This window comes from Mus caroli, unplaced genomic scaffold, assembly GCF_978045245.1.
Source record: "Mus caroli unplaced genomic scaffold, Mus_caroli_1 scaffold_18, whole genome shotgun sequence".
Lineage (NCBI taxonomy): Eukaryota > Metazoa > Chordata > Mammalia > Rodentia > Muridae > Mus > Mus caroli.
The window spans coordinates 81,632,047-81,649,551 of NW_028227273.1; the positions used below are offsets into that span (position 1 = coordinate 81,632,047).

Here is a 17,505-nt window from a genome sequence, read left to right on the forward strand (position 1 = left end):
CAACAGGGTAAAAACCCAATTTTCTCAGCACACATTCTTGAAAAAAAAACTGTAAAATTTCTTTAAGATGAAATCAAACTACTCATAGATGTTCACAAGGAGAATATAATCTCTACGGGCTTAAACAGGAGATACGAGGCATGATTTTGTGATTCCACAAAAATGCTCCTCCCACTAACTTGTCCATCTGGTTTTTGTGATCATGGGCAAGGATGAGAAACAGAGAGTCAGTGTAAAGCTGAAAGCCCCGGCCATCACTTCTTACCCCCAGCAAAGTATTTGGAGTGGTTAAATATTTAAAGGCAAACAGAGGGGACATTTTTCATAAGAGTGTGTCATTCCCTACCTGGGGATCCTGGGGACATAGAGGGTTCTAGCTGTGTTGGAATTGACAGTGCTACTTCTGGGAGGCCTTGAACTGCTTCTCATTCTTTTTTTTCCCCCAAGGACTTGGACCAGTCCTTGTTAGCTAGGGGAAGCCATGTGCCCAAGGCTTTGATTGTATCCAATTGGACGATAAGACATCCACCACCTGGCTGTGGTCCGAGATGCTCCTTCCTAGAAAGGAATCCCTAGCAAGGCTCCATGTGATTGTCTATCCAGAGCTGGATAGAGTGGAGTTTCTGAAGCCCGAAGAGGCTGGGTGGAGAGTGTCCAGAAGCAGGGATATAGGAAGAACGAAACCTCATTGCTTCCTCTCCATTTTCTGATGGGCAAACATCTGTGGGAGCCTGCGCCGGTGTCAGTCAGCTTGAACCTGCTTGGGACATTGGTGTTGGATGGCATGGGGTCAGCAGAAAACAATGATGTGTTGAGTGAGGGACACAGTGAGTGCCTTCGCTACACTCCAGACTTGGCTGCTCACGCTCTTACGTCCATAGGGGAGGTGACAGCACACCACTCGTTCACCTTCTGAGAGCAGAAATCGACTCCTGCGCTGCCTGTTAACAAGGCAGTGGACTTTCTAAGAAGGTCCTAAAGACAGAAAGGTTTCTACATGTGATCCTCACAGACTGGCAAGGTGATTTGGGATTTTCCCTCCAGTAGTCAAGCCCCTTGCCTTATGTTTGAGTGTGAATCCTTAACTGTGTGTTTGTGAGATCGATGCTAAGGTGTGAATCCTTAACTGTATGTTTGTGAGATCTATGCTAAGGTGTGAATCCTTAACTGTGTGTTTGTGAGATCGATGCTAAGGTGCAGTCTCTGACCCTCCAACTCCTCTGTAGCGCAGATAACCATGGGCAATGACAGTCCATTGTAGAGTAGTTAAAGCAAAAACTGAAATCCACGGCTAAGAGAGAACACAAGCCCCCAAGTAAGACCCAGGCCCAGAGGTCCAAACATTTTAAATAAGCAACAGGGTGTGATGGTAAATACACAAAGATAAATGTATTTGCTCCCCAGTCTCTCCCTCTGTGGTGCTGAGACAGCCAATCCTCCTGAATTCTGTTGACTTGCCCACCCTAAGAATGAAGTGGCTGGACAGACAGGATTGAAGAAATGGAGGGGGCTTATTCAGATGGCAATAATACTTCAAGTGGGAGAATAGAAGGTCACCATGTGGGAGCAGCCAGCTGAGGACGGTAGAATCTTTCAACTAGTGGTAGCAAAAGGATTCCAACCAAAGGCTGTCAGTGAGTGTCACAGCTCTCACGACATCCAGAGAGCAGTCCTCTGACTAAGCCTTCAGAAGATGTACTAGTCAGGGTTCTCTAGGGAAGCAGTACTTATAGAAAGAGTATACGTATATACATACACATACATATATACAGACAGACACACATACACGCACATACACATATACATACACACACACAAACACACATACATGTACACACATACGACACATACATACACACATATAACACATACACGCACATACACTCACATACACAAATACATACACACACATACACATATATACATACATACATACACATACACACATGCATATACATACACACATACTCACATACATATACATACACACACAAACACACATACATGTACACACATATACACATATGCACAAACACACACATATGACACATACACACATACACATACAAACACATACACTCACATACACAAATACATATACACACATACACAAACACATACACATATACAGGTATACAAACATAAACACACATACATATATATATATATGTTCTTATAGAATTCCTACAGAAAGAATGCACACACACACACACATACACACACATATGAATGGAATTTATCAGAATCGCTTGTGTCCCAGCTAGTTTGACAATGGCTATCTACCAATGGAAGTCTCAAGAATCCAGTAGTTGTTCAGTCCATGAGGCTGGATGTCTCATCTGGTCTTTAGTGTACACTGGAATCCTGAAGTAGGCTCTCATGTCAGTGAAGGGATGAACTTTCTAGCAAGAGATAGGTCAAGAAGGCAAAGTGGCAAAGCTTCCTTTTCCATGTCCTTTATATAGGCTGCCAGGAGAATCTGTGGCCCAGATTAAAGGTGGATATTCACACCTCAAAGCTCTGGATTAGAAGTGTCTCTTCCCATTTCAAATGATTTAGTTACAAAAAGACATAGTCAAGTAGACAACGAAGAATAGCCACCACAACAGGCATGGCATTAAAGAGGGTGACACAAGAAAAGAGCTCTGAGAGGCTGAGGCAGGAGTGAGCTCCCTGCTTGAGGTGGCAGTATGTCTAGAGAGGCAGGAGCAGTCATCCATTTTCCCTCTCCAGGGAGCTGTACATCGAGTTTGACAATAAAGATGCCAAGCACCTTGTTACATAGACCCCTGCATACTCTGGTTACTGGGTACATAAATGCAAATGAGGTGAAGAATAAGAACCAATCAAGGGGAAGCCTGTTAGCCCAAGAAGCACAAACCCACCCAAAGGATTCCCAAACAGGTCAGTGGCTCCATTTTCTTTTTCCGACATAGTTGTTGGCAGGAAGCAGGCACTCTGAGATTGAAGGGCAGGACAGCATAGCATGTGCCTGGACTTTTCACTCCTGGACTCTACTGCTGGAGTTTCTCATGTCTCCTTTAGGGCAGATTCTCTGATAACCACCCAGGCAAAAGAATCTGGCTACCACCGGCTCTAACCATCCACCACCATGGAGGCCCTCCTACCATTGTGAATGTGAGGCTGATGGGGGACATTTCAATTCACACAAAACTCCCTATTTCTTTGGAATTTTCTGGTTGAGTGTGAATACCACAGACCATGCACGCTTTAAACACAGGCTCCCTTTTACACTGTGTAAGGGTTGCAACCTTTTCGTTAAACTCAGTGGTGAGAGCCTAGAGCTATGGTTCTCAACCTGTGGGTCCCAGCCTCTTTGGGGGGTCAAATATCAAGTATCCTGCATACCAGATCTTTACATTATGATTCAGAACAGTAGCAAAATTACAGCTATGAGGTAGTGATGAAAATATTTTTATGTTGGAGGGGGCAGGTCACACACATGGGGAACTGTATTACTAAAGGGTTGCAGCGTTAGGGAGGTTGAGAACCACTGACCTAGAGGAGCTGACAGTTAGCAGCACCCATAAGTTCTTTGTCTAACAAACACCTAGTTGCTGAGCAGCGTGGAGGACACGGTATTTTCCACGGTGACTGTTCTCTGAGCAGAGAGATGTCCAGAGCTGCTGGCACGAAGAATTACTCTCCACATGTGTTTGGTTTTTTGCAAGAGGATCCAAGTGACTTGGGAATTGGGTTGGGTACTAAAAGGAGAGGAGACACAGACTCACATAGACCCAACCATGAGCTATTTATTTCCTATATGACCCAGAGAGCTACTTCAAACCAACCTTGACTTCTGGCCTCAATGCTGGGAGGTCACTGAGAGCAAATCCACAAAGGCTTCAGACACCAGATGATGGCAGCTGTGTGCAGTTTCCTGGTGAAACTCTAACCACCAAGGTGACAGCACGTGATCCTGACAACAGAGTGACATCTCAGACCCAGGAAGCATGCCCCCTTCCTGCTCTTCTGGGGACAAATTCCTTGGTTTCCAGCCCCAAGGGATTGGCGCTCATATTAACTTTGCCCAGCTTCTTCTATTGTTCAAAAAGTACTTTGTTATTTAACAAATAACCCATTTAACCAAGCCTGGAAATTAGAAGTATACTTCTAATCCCAGTGTGCTTTCTCCATCCCTGTAGGCACATGAGCAGTGTAAGATAAAGGTGCCCACTGGGCAGAACCCTTCCAACCAGCACCGTGATTGTCTAGAAGGGGGCAGGGCGGGCAGGGGGGTCAACCAGGAGCCAGGGCAGAGCTGCGTGTGCTAAAGTCCAGGATGCAGCTAAGGGAACCCCACGCATGAAGGCAATGAGAATCCCAAACACTTTGCAATAGACTTGGTCTCCTTCCTTGATGCAAAGCACCAGACACATAGTACTATCTTCTCAGAGGGAAGGCTGAATGACGAGCTAACTGCAGGGGAACTCTGGTCTTATTTATGAGAAACAGACATGAAGACAAGATTTCTGACACCGTGGTCCTGAACCCCACAAAATTATGATCCCATGAGTCATCGGGATGGAAATAACTCAATGCCGTGGGCTTTTGTTCTGCTTTTTCTCATCTTTAAAAACCCTTGAAACAGAAATCAGTCACTGGCTTAGCTCATGACGAGAGAGAAGTCTCAGGTGACTGAGTTTTGGCCTCAGAGGACGTTAAGTGGGGCAGAGTCTGGAATGAACTGAGCCTGGGCCCAGACGCTCATACATGGTAGCATGAGTCAGCACGTAGCTCTAGGTGAGAGTATCTGCAGTATCAGAGAGGTGAGGTCTTACAGAGAGGCCAAAAGGCCAGGACGGGTGATCAACTGCTGTCCCAGGAGACCACCCTTGGGGAAAAGAAGTTCTGGAATCTAGAGATAAGACTAAACTGTAGGGTCTCAGCATAATGCATACTTTATTGGTCAATTGTCCTGTGATGATAATTTGATTCGATGGCACTTGATTAATCTTGTTGAAAGCAGACTCTGGGATTGAGGTTGCAGACTCTACTCCCATTCCAGACCCAAGCATGTTTGTCTCAAAAAGGCTCCCAAAACCTCTTGAGTCTGGGGATGAGATGGCTCCCAAAACTCTGAGACAAGATGGGAAAAGAACAACAAAACAGCCCCAAGAGTTAAAGCACCAAGTTCCTGAAGACACTATGAGGGTAACCTCTTCCAAAAGGGGTTTCTATTGTTTATCCCAGGATATAAAATGTCTACAGTGGGAAAAGCAGAAGTTCAACCATGGGTAGCTCAAACACAGAGTGAAAGTCCATCAGAAACTTCTGACTCCCTCAGCTTCCTGGGTTGGTTTCTGCTGGGTGTCTTGAGACCCGATTTGATGATGTTAGTTTTTGCTTGCTCTTTCAATTAGGTTGCCCAGGCGATGGTGATGATGGCGATGATGATGGTGATGATGGTGATGATGGTGATGATGGTGATGATGGTGATGATGGTGGTGGTGATGGTGATGATGGTGATGATGGTGGTGATGATGGTGATGATGGTGATGATGGTGGTGATGGTGGTGGTGGTGGTGATGATGGTGGTGATCTTTTCTCTGTCTGCTCCTCACTATCTATTATTTCACTCCTGCCAACTATACACTTATTTAATAAACTCACTCATCCAAAAACACAGCTATTATAGATTGTTCTCCAGACCACACAAAACAGTGTCCTTAGAAGCCATTCCTGTTAGATTTAGACCCTTGATCTTAGACTTGATAGAGGAAGCAACGGGGTCTGTTGCAATTTTGTCATCATAAAGCCAGCGGATTGCAAAAGATGATTCCGGACGAAGCATATAAATAACTGAAAGAGGAAGGTAGGATGCACAGCCTTTTAGGGCAGAAGGCAGCAGCCTGCCATGGGGAGAAGGCATCAGATACTGGTGGTTGGCTTCTTTGCTTGCTTAGTTTGCATTAATTTATTTAGACATTGTACCCTAGGCTGGTCTGAATTTCACCACACAACTGAAATATATTGGCCATTCTCCCCCCTTAGCCTCCCAAATGTTCCACAGGCCACCATGCTTGGCCCTTGTTTTCATATATTCTGTAAGTAGCATTTGTGGTGGGAAGAATAGTGGTCTCCAGAGATGCACCTCAAAAAGAGGACTTTCTGTGTGGGTGGGCCATGGATCTTATGATGGAGGAGGCATAGATTAAAGACAACAAAGTCACTAGTGTTCTTGAATCAGGGGGCAGATGGACCCCTGGGAGCACCAATGAGTACTAATGGTCAACAGTGGGAAGCAGCCACAGTGCAAGGAACAGAGGTGCCTCCAACAGCAGGCAAAGGAAAGATTTGCCCCTGAACCCCACCCCACCCCCAGAAGCATGTGGCCCTCGAGTTACGCTTCCGACCCACAGAGCTGTTGGGAGAAACTGTGAGGTTTGGAGTCCCTGGACTGTCAACTTGTCTTTCTCCTCTTCTACCTCCTCCTGCCTTCCCTCCTCATCCTCTCCTCCATTCCTCTTCCTTCTCATTTTCTTTTTTATTTTGTTGAAATGGACTCACCTAGCTCAGGTTGGCCTCAGACTCCCTAGATAGCACAAGCTGACTTTGAATCCCCATCCTCCTGGCTCTTCCTCTTGAGTAAGTACCATGTACAGTTAGCAGAGACTTTCTGAGCCTACCTTATAGTTCTGGATAGAGACTAAAGGTTTTTATGGTACTCTGAGTCATACAGCTTAGTTCTAGCTAGCTGAAACGGAAGAATGTCTCCCTAATGACAGAGGTGCTAAGAATGATACCAGGGATGGTGGTGATTGCCCTCTCAGACACACTGGCTCTACAGTTGTTGGAACAGATGGTGAATGCAGGAGACATGTTGAGGTTTGGTCTTTTGCTATCTATTGTAATGCTAAGTGTCGGCCCCCATGACTGGTTGTCCCAGAGATGAGAGAGTCCTCACATACACCTTGGCCCCAAGATAGGTCTGATTGGTAAATAAAGTCAATAATTGGGCAGAAGAGACATAGGTGGACTTTAGGTTTCCCAGACATGGGGGTTGGAAAGGGACCACAAGGGAGAAGGAAGAAGAAGCCACCATGGTTTAGGACTCAAGAGAACGTGGCCCTGAGGGCTGGCCAATTAGATTGAGAGCAGCACGGATGAAACATAGTAAGTAGTAACTTGGGGCTATTGGTAGGAAAGTAGAATTCTAATATCATAGAACATAGACAGCTGCCAAGCTTTTGTACTGTTTAAGGCTTACTGTAAATATAAAGGCTGTGTGTGTGTGTGTGTGTGTGTTCTACCCTAGAAGTAAGTTGTCTAAGGGGAGGTAGAAACCCCAGGTCAGGATTAAATATTTCTACAACAGAGACATTGAGAAATGTGGACTCAAAACTGCACTCCAGAGGGTCCCCAGCACATGAAACAAGAGCTGCTGCTGAAGGCCAACACATCTGCAAGCAGAACAGTAGTAGATTAAGTGTTGGCGGCCAAGGCAGGGTCTGCCCACAAGAAAGTGCACATTGGGAGCAGGGCACAGTGGGCTCTGGGTAGCACATTGCAGGACGTGTCTTGTAAACAGCCCTGGCTGCAGCTGACAATTCCGGAAAGGTGCAGGCATAGACAATGCACCAACCTAAGGCAGATGGTCAAGACCAAAGTCTTAAGGTTCAGCTCCTTCCTCTATAAATGTTAGTCCCTAAGATCTTACTAAGCTCCAAAAGGCTAAGATTCTTAAAGATCCTCTGTGATCTTTGAGGACCACTGTTGTGGTATGAATGAGAAAGGCATATATATTTGAGAGCTTGATCCCTAGTTGGCAAAACTATTTGGGAAGGATTAGGAGGTGTTGTCTTCTTGGAGGAGGTGTGTAAGGGAGGTTTCAAAAGCCCACAGCATTCCCAGTCAGCATTGTCTCTGCCTCCTCCTTATGAATTGTATATAAGCTCTTAGCTACTGCTACGGGCTATTCTTGCCTGCTTGCTGCCATGCTCTCAACCATGATGATCATAGGCTCTCTTGAACTGTCAACTCCAAGTAAACCCTTTCTTCTATAAGTTGCTTCGGCCATGACATCTCCTCATATCAAATAGAAAAGAAATTAAAATAAGCTTGGGGGAACCACTTCAGAAATCACATCCGTAAGTACCACAATGACTTGATAAGCATACCACATGCATCACTCATTGTTCTGCGACCAAGCTAAGACATACTGGGTCAGTATAAATACATGTTGCCTTCCATACTCACAGGCAGTCTCAGTAGAAGGTCCAGAAGTCCTGCATGAAGCCCTCCCCGTATATCAGTTTCTCTTCTTTCCTCCTGTCTGTGAAGATCTCACAGCTGAGGTGAGAGGCACGCTGGGAAGATCTCACTTCCCTTCTTCTGAGCATCAGAGGATCTTTCTCCCTGGACCCAGACAGAAGACTTAAATTATATTGGCTTCAGCCTTTGCATGATTAAAAGGAATTAAATTAAAATGAAGAATTCACTGATAAAATATAGTTCCCATCTGGAAATTCCTGCTCCTGGTTTCCTCCCACAAGCAATGGGAACAGGCTCCTCAGCCACACGAGACAGACTACCAAGAAGTGCAGCTTAGGGAGCCTACGAGGCATGCATGATCACGCATGTGTGAAGCAGGAAAACAAGGTTGATCTCTGAATCCCTGACATAGGATCTCGAGGTAGAGAGCATGAGGGCAGAGTCTGTGATGGAGTAGCCTCCTAGAGGGTAAGTTAACTAGAGTTACAGACAACTCTGTCATAGCTCAACTCTAGAGGCTTGTGACAACGTGACAGGTTCACCTCATATAGAACACGACCGGCCCCTGGACTAGGACGCACCACAATTGCAAGGCAGTTGAAAGGCCAGTCCCTCTCACCTGCATGGGTGGGCGTGACTTTCTGTGATCCAAGAATCCACACGAACACGTTCCTTGACAAATTCTTAGAAAAAAATCTTGCTTCCTTCAATTCCTGGATTAGTAAGTCTGCCAAGAAAATAAGAATATAAAAATTCCCTTTGTCAACTTTACATTTATTTCAAAAGAAGACTTATAAAAACAAACATTAACACTGTGTACACACAAGCCCCCCAAAGAGCCATTGACACAGTCGAGTTTCTAGCATTCTGCTTTTAGCCTTCTTATCAATTCTTTGTGAATTTCACATCATGTACCCAAATCCCACCCATCTCCCCATGCTTTCCTATATTCTCTCTATACTTTCAGTCCCCCAAAAGAAAATAAGATAGAATGGGGGGGGGAGGGAGAGGGAGAGGGGCAGGGAGAGAGGGAGAGGGTATCACACGGACAGCCCTCCCTTTTGGCCAAAGAACTTTACTTGCAACTGTTCATTGCAATGAGTTGTTGGTCTATTTCGAGGCCTCTGGCTTCCACTACTCTGTCAATCCTGGATCCTCACCAGGGCTCCTCTCAGGTCTCCTGTTGTTGCCATGGAGATCCTGTAGGTTTGAATCTGCAGAACAGAAGCTTTCAGGAACTCAAGAAGCTCATAGATGCTGTAGATGCTCATAGATGGGGTGAGCCAGCTCAAAGGCCTGGACCTGGGTCTGGGTGGTAGCTGAGTTGGTCCGCCCACCAGCTCCCCTGCACCCACACCACCAGGGATAAGCTCTTCAGCACTGCCCAACTAGCTCTCCCAATACTGCAGCCAGCAAGGGGCAGGGTCTCCTGCTCCCCTGCCCTTAGGGCTGGTTCACCTGCCCACCCCATACCACCATGGTCAGTTTTGCTGTGCTGCCCAGGTGAGGTGCAGGGCCCACTCTCAATTTCTAGAAATCTTTACACTGCCTCTGCTAGAAATGTGACAGACCAAACCTAAAGGACGCTCACTCACTACAATGTGCTGGTGAAGTTACTTTTTCAATATTATCAAGATTTAACCAAATCCCAATGACATGAGAAATATGCAGGGATACAGGGAAAAACAAAGCTGTAGAAAACTGTGCACAGCAATCAGTGATGTGTTTATTGCAAATGAAACCATGGACAGGAATGGCCAGACTCTGAGCAAGCAGTATCTCTCAACAGTGAGATTACACATGAGTATTCTTCTATGTACTTTACTTCTTTCCATATTTCCTATAACACTATATTGGCTTCATGATCAAATAAGAATTATAAATATTCAAGATAAAACTAGATAGTGAGTCTCAGCATCCAAAATAACCCTTTCTCTTTGTGATAAGCTGTGCACGTAAGAGCTGAAGCATGGACTTGGGTCTGCAGGCAACCCTCATGTACTCCAGTCTAATTGTAGCCCACATGCACTCCTGTCTGCAGGTAGTACACGTGCATGTGGTCTGCAGGTAGCCCCTGATCAGTCCTGTTCTGGGTGGGGCAGCAACACTTCCTGGGACAAAAGATCTAGGTTCCATGAGACTCCCCAATGCCCCTTCCCACACATCACAAAGAGCTCATGCTTGAAGATGTCACCATGGTAAGAAATATAATGGCTTTCACAGTGTTCATGTCCTAACTGTCAACATACCCCCTTATTTCCACATTGTCTTGCATCCTTCAAATGTCCATAATTTACCTATCAAGAGGCCTTAGTGGTCCAACCGTTGAGATTGGCATTCTCTAAAACCTTCTATTCTGTCTCTACAACTCTCAACCATGGTGCATCTACATGGCTCATGAGCACAAGTCATTCCCAGAACATGGTTCCAGACAGAGGAATATGGTTTCGTGCAGTATTATGACAAGGAACAGACAGTGAATGGATGGAAGGATTCTACCTTGCTTGCAGGGCTCAAAACCCAGTGTTCCAGGTCCTATGTAGGTAGTGTGAGTATCAGGGAAGAGTCTCAGCAGAAAACATTCTCTTGTGTATACACACACACACACACACACACACACACACACACACTTTTGACTGGATAGAATAAATGAAAAGTTCAACTTTAAGTAGCCAAGAAATCTGAAATAGTCTTTCAAGTGAATATGAAAATCAGCTTTGACCTAATGTGTAAAATCTAGCCACACTTCAGAATCTTACCAATGTCACCATTTGAGGAAGGGAATTGTAAACCTTCCCCATGAAACAGTCAGACTACAGAGCCATCTAAGACTGGTTCACACCACAGAACAGCCTGCCGGATTCAATCCAATCATTGTTTTAAGTGTCTAAAGGTGCAGATATCTTCATGTCATGAACCATTTTCAGTTCCTTCTTCAGCAGCTGGGACATGGCTCTGCCCACTAAGCCTTCTCAGAACACTAGGGCCCTGGCTTTGAAGCCCCTGATACAAAGTCAAACACAGTTTCCTCTTTCTCAGGGGCAAATGAAACAGCAAAACTTGGGGCCTTCCCCTGTGTCCATTCATCCTCTTTCCCCAAACAGATTCTGCTGGCTACTTGGTTCAGATTCTGGCACTGTTTCAGTATTATGTTCTCACTGAATAAATGCAGAACTTGTGTGCTTTGTGACAGGAAAGGGGCATTTTCCTTTTTTCTCAGAGGAAGGAGCACAGTGAGGCCTCCTAGCCCCTCTCTCTCCTCGCATTGCTTTAGCTCAGTGAGGCTCAGGCCCATGGAGCGCACCAACTGCTCAGCTGCCAGCACTGTGGTGGAGACAGCTGTGGGCACCATGCTGACACTGGAGTGTGTGCTGGGCCTTATGGGCAATGCTGTGGCCCTCTGGACCTTCTTTTACCGTCTCAAAGTATGGAAGCCTTATGCCGTCTACCTGTTCAACCTGGTGGTGGCTGACCTGCTATTGGTCACCAGTCTGCCCTTCTTTGCTGCCTTCTATCTAAAGGGCAAGACCTGGAAACTTGGACACATGCCCTGCCAAGTCCTGCTCTTCTTGCTGGCGTTCAGCCGTGGTGTGGGAGTAGCCTTCCTGACGACAGTGGCTCTAGACCGGTATCTGCGTGTGGTCCATCCTCGGCTCAGAGTTAACTTGCTGTCTCTGAGGGCAGCTTGGGGCATCTCCAGCCTCATCTGGCTTCTGATGGTTGTTCTCACTCCCCAAAACGTGCTCACTTGCAGGACTACCCAGAATTTCACGGAATGCCCCAGCTTCTACCCCACAGGAGGGGCCAAGGCCATTGCCACCTGCCAAGAGGTACTCTTCTTCCTTCAGGTCCTGCTTCCCTTTGGCCTCATCTCCATCTGCAACAGTGGGCTCATCAGGACCCTCCAGAAGAGACTCCGAGAGTCTGACAAACAGCCCAGGATCCGGAGGGCCAGGGTGCTGGTTGCCATAGTGCTGCTACTGTTTGGACTGTGCTTCCTGCCTAGTGTCCTGACCAGGGCTCTGGTGCACATCTTACAGGAATTTAAGAGCTGCAGTGTCCAGCAAGCCATAGTGCGGGCCTCTGACATCGCTGGCAGCCTCACCTGCCTGCACAGTACATTGAGCCCAGCCATCTACTGCTTCTCCAATTCAGCCTTCACCCACTCATACCGGAAGGTGCTCAAAAGCCTTCGAGGCAGGAGGAAGGCAGCAGAGTCACCTAGCGACAACCTCAGGGACTCCTATTCCTGATGACTATTGGAATCCTCAGTTCACCTTTTGTTTGGGAACCACTTTGGATCTAAGTAACAACCCAATAGTCTCAGGGTAAGGAGAAAGAAACTGCACTGCAAGAATCCAGACACAGTACGTCTCTGTGGTGACAAGCTGGGCTCACTTGGATTTCCCCCTGATATTTACAGTGCCCTGTGGCTGATTTGAATCGCCAGGACAGAGCCTTCCTCCATTGCACAGTGGCCATCCTGATGGAGTTGCCATGTTGCGTTGAGCATCTTTGCACTTCAACACAGGAAGAACTCACTGACTGCATTGGCAGAAGAGAGTGTTGATGCTGCTCCAGCACCCTCTGGTCTTCCCGGTCATGCTCTCTTTCCATGCTTCCATTCCCCAGTGTACAAACCACTGTCTTCTTGCCCTCCACGGAGCTCAGAACAAGGGACGCCAGCAACCTCCCCAGGCTCTGAAGAGGTCACATTCTCTTTATATATATATATAAATTTCTTCTTTGTGTAGGCTGTACAGTGTCTCAGAAAGTCCGGTGAGCTACCTCCCTCACTTTAAGAAATGTCTGCTAATTGCCTCAAAACTGACCTAGAAGTTCTTGCTTTGCTTTGAATGTCTGACTACTTTTTACTCTCCCTCCCCTGCTTTGGAAGAGATGCCATACTTTAATCTTCGTCCTGGGGAAACGGACTTGGAATTGAAATGGTGCTTGAGGCAAGCTAAGGGCTGGCAGATCATGTCATGGGAGCTGGGGCTGCTCTTGTCTCCTCAGTCCTAGAACACACAGGCCAAGCACAGCTGTTGAGCAGAGGGAAAGGGCTCATCACTACTTTATCTCTGTTTGTATGCTCACATCTAGAAAGGCAGTTACAGCACAGAGAAATCTCCACAATGCTTGTGGGGGCACCTACTGCCTTCCTAAATGCTCTTACAATAGCCCTGGCTCTTCACACAGGCATCCTACAGTGTTCCCTGTTTGATGCCAAAGCTGACTGCAATGGCATCACCATGTCTGCTTACAGTGTTCCTTGCCTGCTTGGTAGATTCCTTGTCAGGACCCCACCTGTGACATTATGCAGAAAGGTAGAAAAGTCCCATAGAGTCCCCAGAGAACAGAGACTCTACAGCAGTATATTGGTTTTCAGGATTTATTTCCTTCTAAGAGGGCAGACTGTCACAGGCCTGAGACAGAACTGCAGCCTGACCAGGGTGTGACTAAAATCTGCTGAGTGGAAGCATTCTGTGCTGTGCCCTCTTTCTTCCCTTTTAACTGAGGGAAATTGGCTCCAGTCTTCTCTCCCCACCCTCAGGCATCAGCAGTTTAAATGATGCTTTGAAAGCCTTTTATTTAGCATAAACATTCCCTATGTTGTATTATTGATCACATGAGTCTCAGATCTCTCCTACTCTTGGACCTTTAAGTCTGCTACTGCACTTACAACAGTCTGAACATCATGCCATTATCTGGACAGACTCTTCTCTTATGGAGCTGTAAAACAGACCATTGCCACTCTTTGTAAAGCTTTTCTGGGCAGGTGTAGGGAGGCCCAGGATCCCAGCTTTCCCTGCCCATCCTCCAGTTTCTTGCCTTGGACTCCTCTCTCACTTCAGCGGTACTGCCTCATCTCTGCCTATTTCTGTCCCTGACAAATGACACATCAATAAGCTCAGTGGTTTGGGAGACATCCTCAAACAACATCCCTGCCCTCAGGGTCTTATTTTCTGCCCCCACAGCAGGCACAGAGGAGGAAACACTGGTGCCTTAGCACGGACATGCTCAGCTGGACAAGATGGGGAAGGACACAGCATTGACAAAGTCCCTTACCTTAAATCTATTCATGTATAGCCAGGGAGATCATGGAGATAGCATCTTGCTCTATCCCTTAGCTCTGTGACCTGAGACAAGATGCATAACTGATTTCGTCTGTCCCCACCTCCAAGATGAGGGGAAAATATCTATAAGAAATCCTTGCAGGTATTAAACACGGAGAGCCTGTCCTGTCACAACCATTCAGTAGACATTAATTTAATCAGCACTTATTTCTGTTTGCCTTGCTGATTTTCCCATCAGTCTGTGGGCCTTGGAAACATTGTTTTTCACCAGCATGTCTCCAGCCAGCTGAGCATACAGTTGGTGCTCAGTGATGGGAACCTTGTAAGGTTCATTTAAACTAAAGGCTTTCTGTTCCCTTTGCCCACACTTTACAATGAGCATGCCTGGCTTCATCTCTCACATTGGGAAAAAGGATTTTTCTTGCCCAGGGTGGTGAGAGCTGTCCCTAAGGCATTCTCCTGGGTCACAGCTGCATTTGTGTGGCAGACTAACCTCCCTCTAAACTGTCAGAGGGAGGCACTGACACAAAAGGAAATGGGGGACACTCGTAAACCACAGGTCTCAAGGCCCCAGCTATGTCTTCTTTGGGTTGCACGGACAGGACTACAGTCTCTCTTTCAGCTAGCATCTCTCCAGGCTACTAGATTTCTGGGAAAGATGGCACCATAGCTGTTATGGGTTTTGTTGATATTACATCTCTGTCAGATTCCCCTGATCCTGACATCTTTTGTGAATATTCCCAGCTCCTGCCAGCCTCTGGCCTTAGTCAGGGACATTCCCTTTGTGGAAACTCACCTGGACAACATCTCCAACAGTAGTTGGACACAGCAGGGACTCACCTGATACCCACATCCACTGTGTCCTTACCCACGCTGTTCCCTCACAGCCAAAACATCTGGCTCCCTCTTCACCTCTAGTGCTTTGCTAACAGCCCAATTCACAGAGACCACTTCATAAATGAACAGAAAAGTGAGCATATTAGCCCAAGCTAACAATTGCACTCAATTATGTAGCAGGTTAGGGTTTGTTTGTTTTTAAATGCGGTTTGAAAGTCTGACTCCAGAGGCAAACTTAAGATGATCTCTTTAGGAAGATGCTGATAGAAATGAAAGCTAATGGTGCTGTTTGCTGAAAGATTCCCACTATGTGCACATGGTATTCTCACCAGTAATCTAAGTAACACTGGCCCTACAGCACATCTGTGGGGACTGTCTTGATGTGGAAGATCCAGCCCATTGTGGGTGGCATTATCCCTTAGGCTGAGGGTTCTGAAAAGTTTTGAGTCATTTCAAAGCCAAATGATGATGAGCAGTGCACAGCAGAATAGTGGACCAAAACACAGGGTTGGTAGAGCTTGGATGAAGACGAGGGACTCATGTTGACACCCTCAGAGGTTTTCATCTGTTAAAGTTCATGACGTCATATGCCATTCATGACATTATGTGCCATTTTCACCGTGACTGTGTCGGTTCAGAGGCTCAGTCACTGTGCTGTGAAGGATTACCACCGTCCATCCCCACAGCCTTTTCCTCCATAAGCGCACGTGGTCAGCCCTCCTTACTTTGAGCCACACTCTCCTCTCTGTGTCTGAATCCAGCTCTCTAGATGCTTCTTATGAGTAGAGAACTACAGTGTGTGTTCCACAAAGGATGCATTCTACGAAGCATGGTATCCTCAGAGCTTACCCGTGAGGTGGCAGGCATCAGCTTCCTTTCTTTGCAATAAAAATAAAACCAGGAAAAATAAATCGCATCCGTTCCTGCATCTACTGATCGGTTCTTGGGTTGCTCATGCCTTTTGGCTGGTGTGAATGATTTGGTATGAGCACATGTGTGCAGATGTCCCTGTAGAATCTGCTTACAGGGAGGGAGTGGAGTTTCTGTGTCGCATGGTAATTCTCTTTTTAATGTTCTGGGGACTCTGTTTCCCCAGGAGCCACATCACTTTGACTCTACCAGCAGTTGCTGTACAGGGATTCCAAACCCTCACAACCTCACCAGCCCATTATAGGGTAGTTGTAGAAGACAGAAGGCAGAATTTCTTCCTGGGAATCTGAATGCTTATTATGAAAACATGGACGAAGCTCTCAAAGCCAGCCCTTGGCAATGCCAGTGGGGAACACTGTGATTATCCTTTACTTACATTCTCTTCCCATTGTTTTAGTCAATCGGGGCTGATAGAACAAGACACCCATGGCTGAGGAGGCAAAGCTTGGGGGCTCACAGTGCTGGGAAGAAAGCAAACAACCAGATTATGACACTGGCAGAACAGGGTTGGTGAGGGATGCTCTCAGTTCCAGAGATGGCATCTTGAAAGTGTGTTTTCTTGTGGTTGGAGGATCCTGGGAACATCCATGAGCCTTGAGTGTAAGGGCATCGTGCTGGTTAGTTTTAAGTTTCAACTTGATACAAGTTAGAGATACCTAGGAAGAGAGCCTTAATGAAAAATTATCTGGATCATATTGGCCTAAGGACATGACTGTGGGGATTATCTTGGTTGCTTGTTGACATAGGTAGACCCAGCCCATCGTGGGCACCACCATTCCCTAGGTAGGAGACTCTGAATGGTATAAGTAAGAAGAAAGCTAGCTGAGAGCTAGCAAGGAAGTGAAATCCATGTATTTGTTCTCACTTTGCTCTTGACTGGGCATGCCAAGTTTCAAATTACTACCTTGATTTCCCCACAACCCTGGACCATAGCCTGGACTTGTTAGCCAGTCAAATCTTTCTTACCTAACTTGCTTTTTGTCAGTGTTTCCCACAGCTTCAGAAGTGAAACTAGAGCAGGCAGAGATCTCATGGAACTCTCGGGGGTGCTTTGTTAATGGGTGCCTTCCTCATGTGCCCTCCTTTCTCACAGCATTGGGGGCTGCCTGACAATGAGGCAAAGTGCTCCATTAACAACCACTATCTGGATTTCAAGTTTCCGCAGGGTGACATTTATGTTCCCCTCTAGGACAGATCCGTGACTTGAGTCCTACTCCACTCTATGAGTAGAAATGAAACTGTCCTCCAGGGTCCTGCTAGGACTCATAGGCTTTTAAAGACAAGTATTAGGGCATGCATGATAGCAAATTCTAGCAAGCCAGCTAGGATCCACATGGGAGCCATGCTGTCCCCTAGTGCTCACGGTCTCCTTTCTCATTCAGGACCCGACTCTGGTCAGGGAATGTGGAAGGAAGGAGTCCAACCA

The 17,505-nt window shown here is 46.5% G+C and overlaps 1 protein-coding gene across 1 annotated transcript; it reads left to right on the plus strand.

Annotated features, from left to right (window-relative positions):
* Positions 1 to 11,473: 11,473 nt before the first annotated feature.
* Positions 11,474 to 13,580, plus strand: Gpr31 (G protein-coupled receptor 31). Its single transcript, XM_021186103.3, has one exon. It carries the CDS (start codon positions 11,529 to 11,531, stop codon positions 12,486 to 12,488), a length of 960 nt encoding a protein of 319 aa, XP_021041762.1. The 5' UTR covers positions 11,474 to 11,528; the 3' UTR covers positions 12,489 to 13,580.
* Positions 13,581 to 17,505: the final 3,925 nt, after the last annotated feature.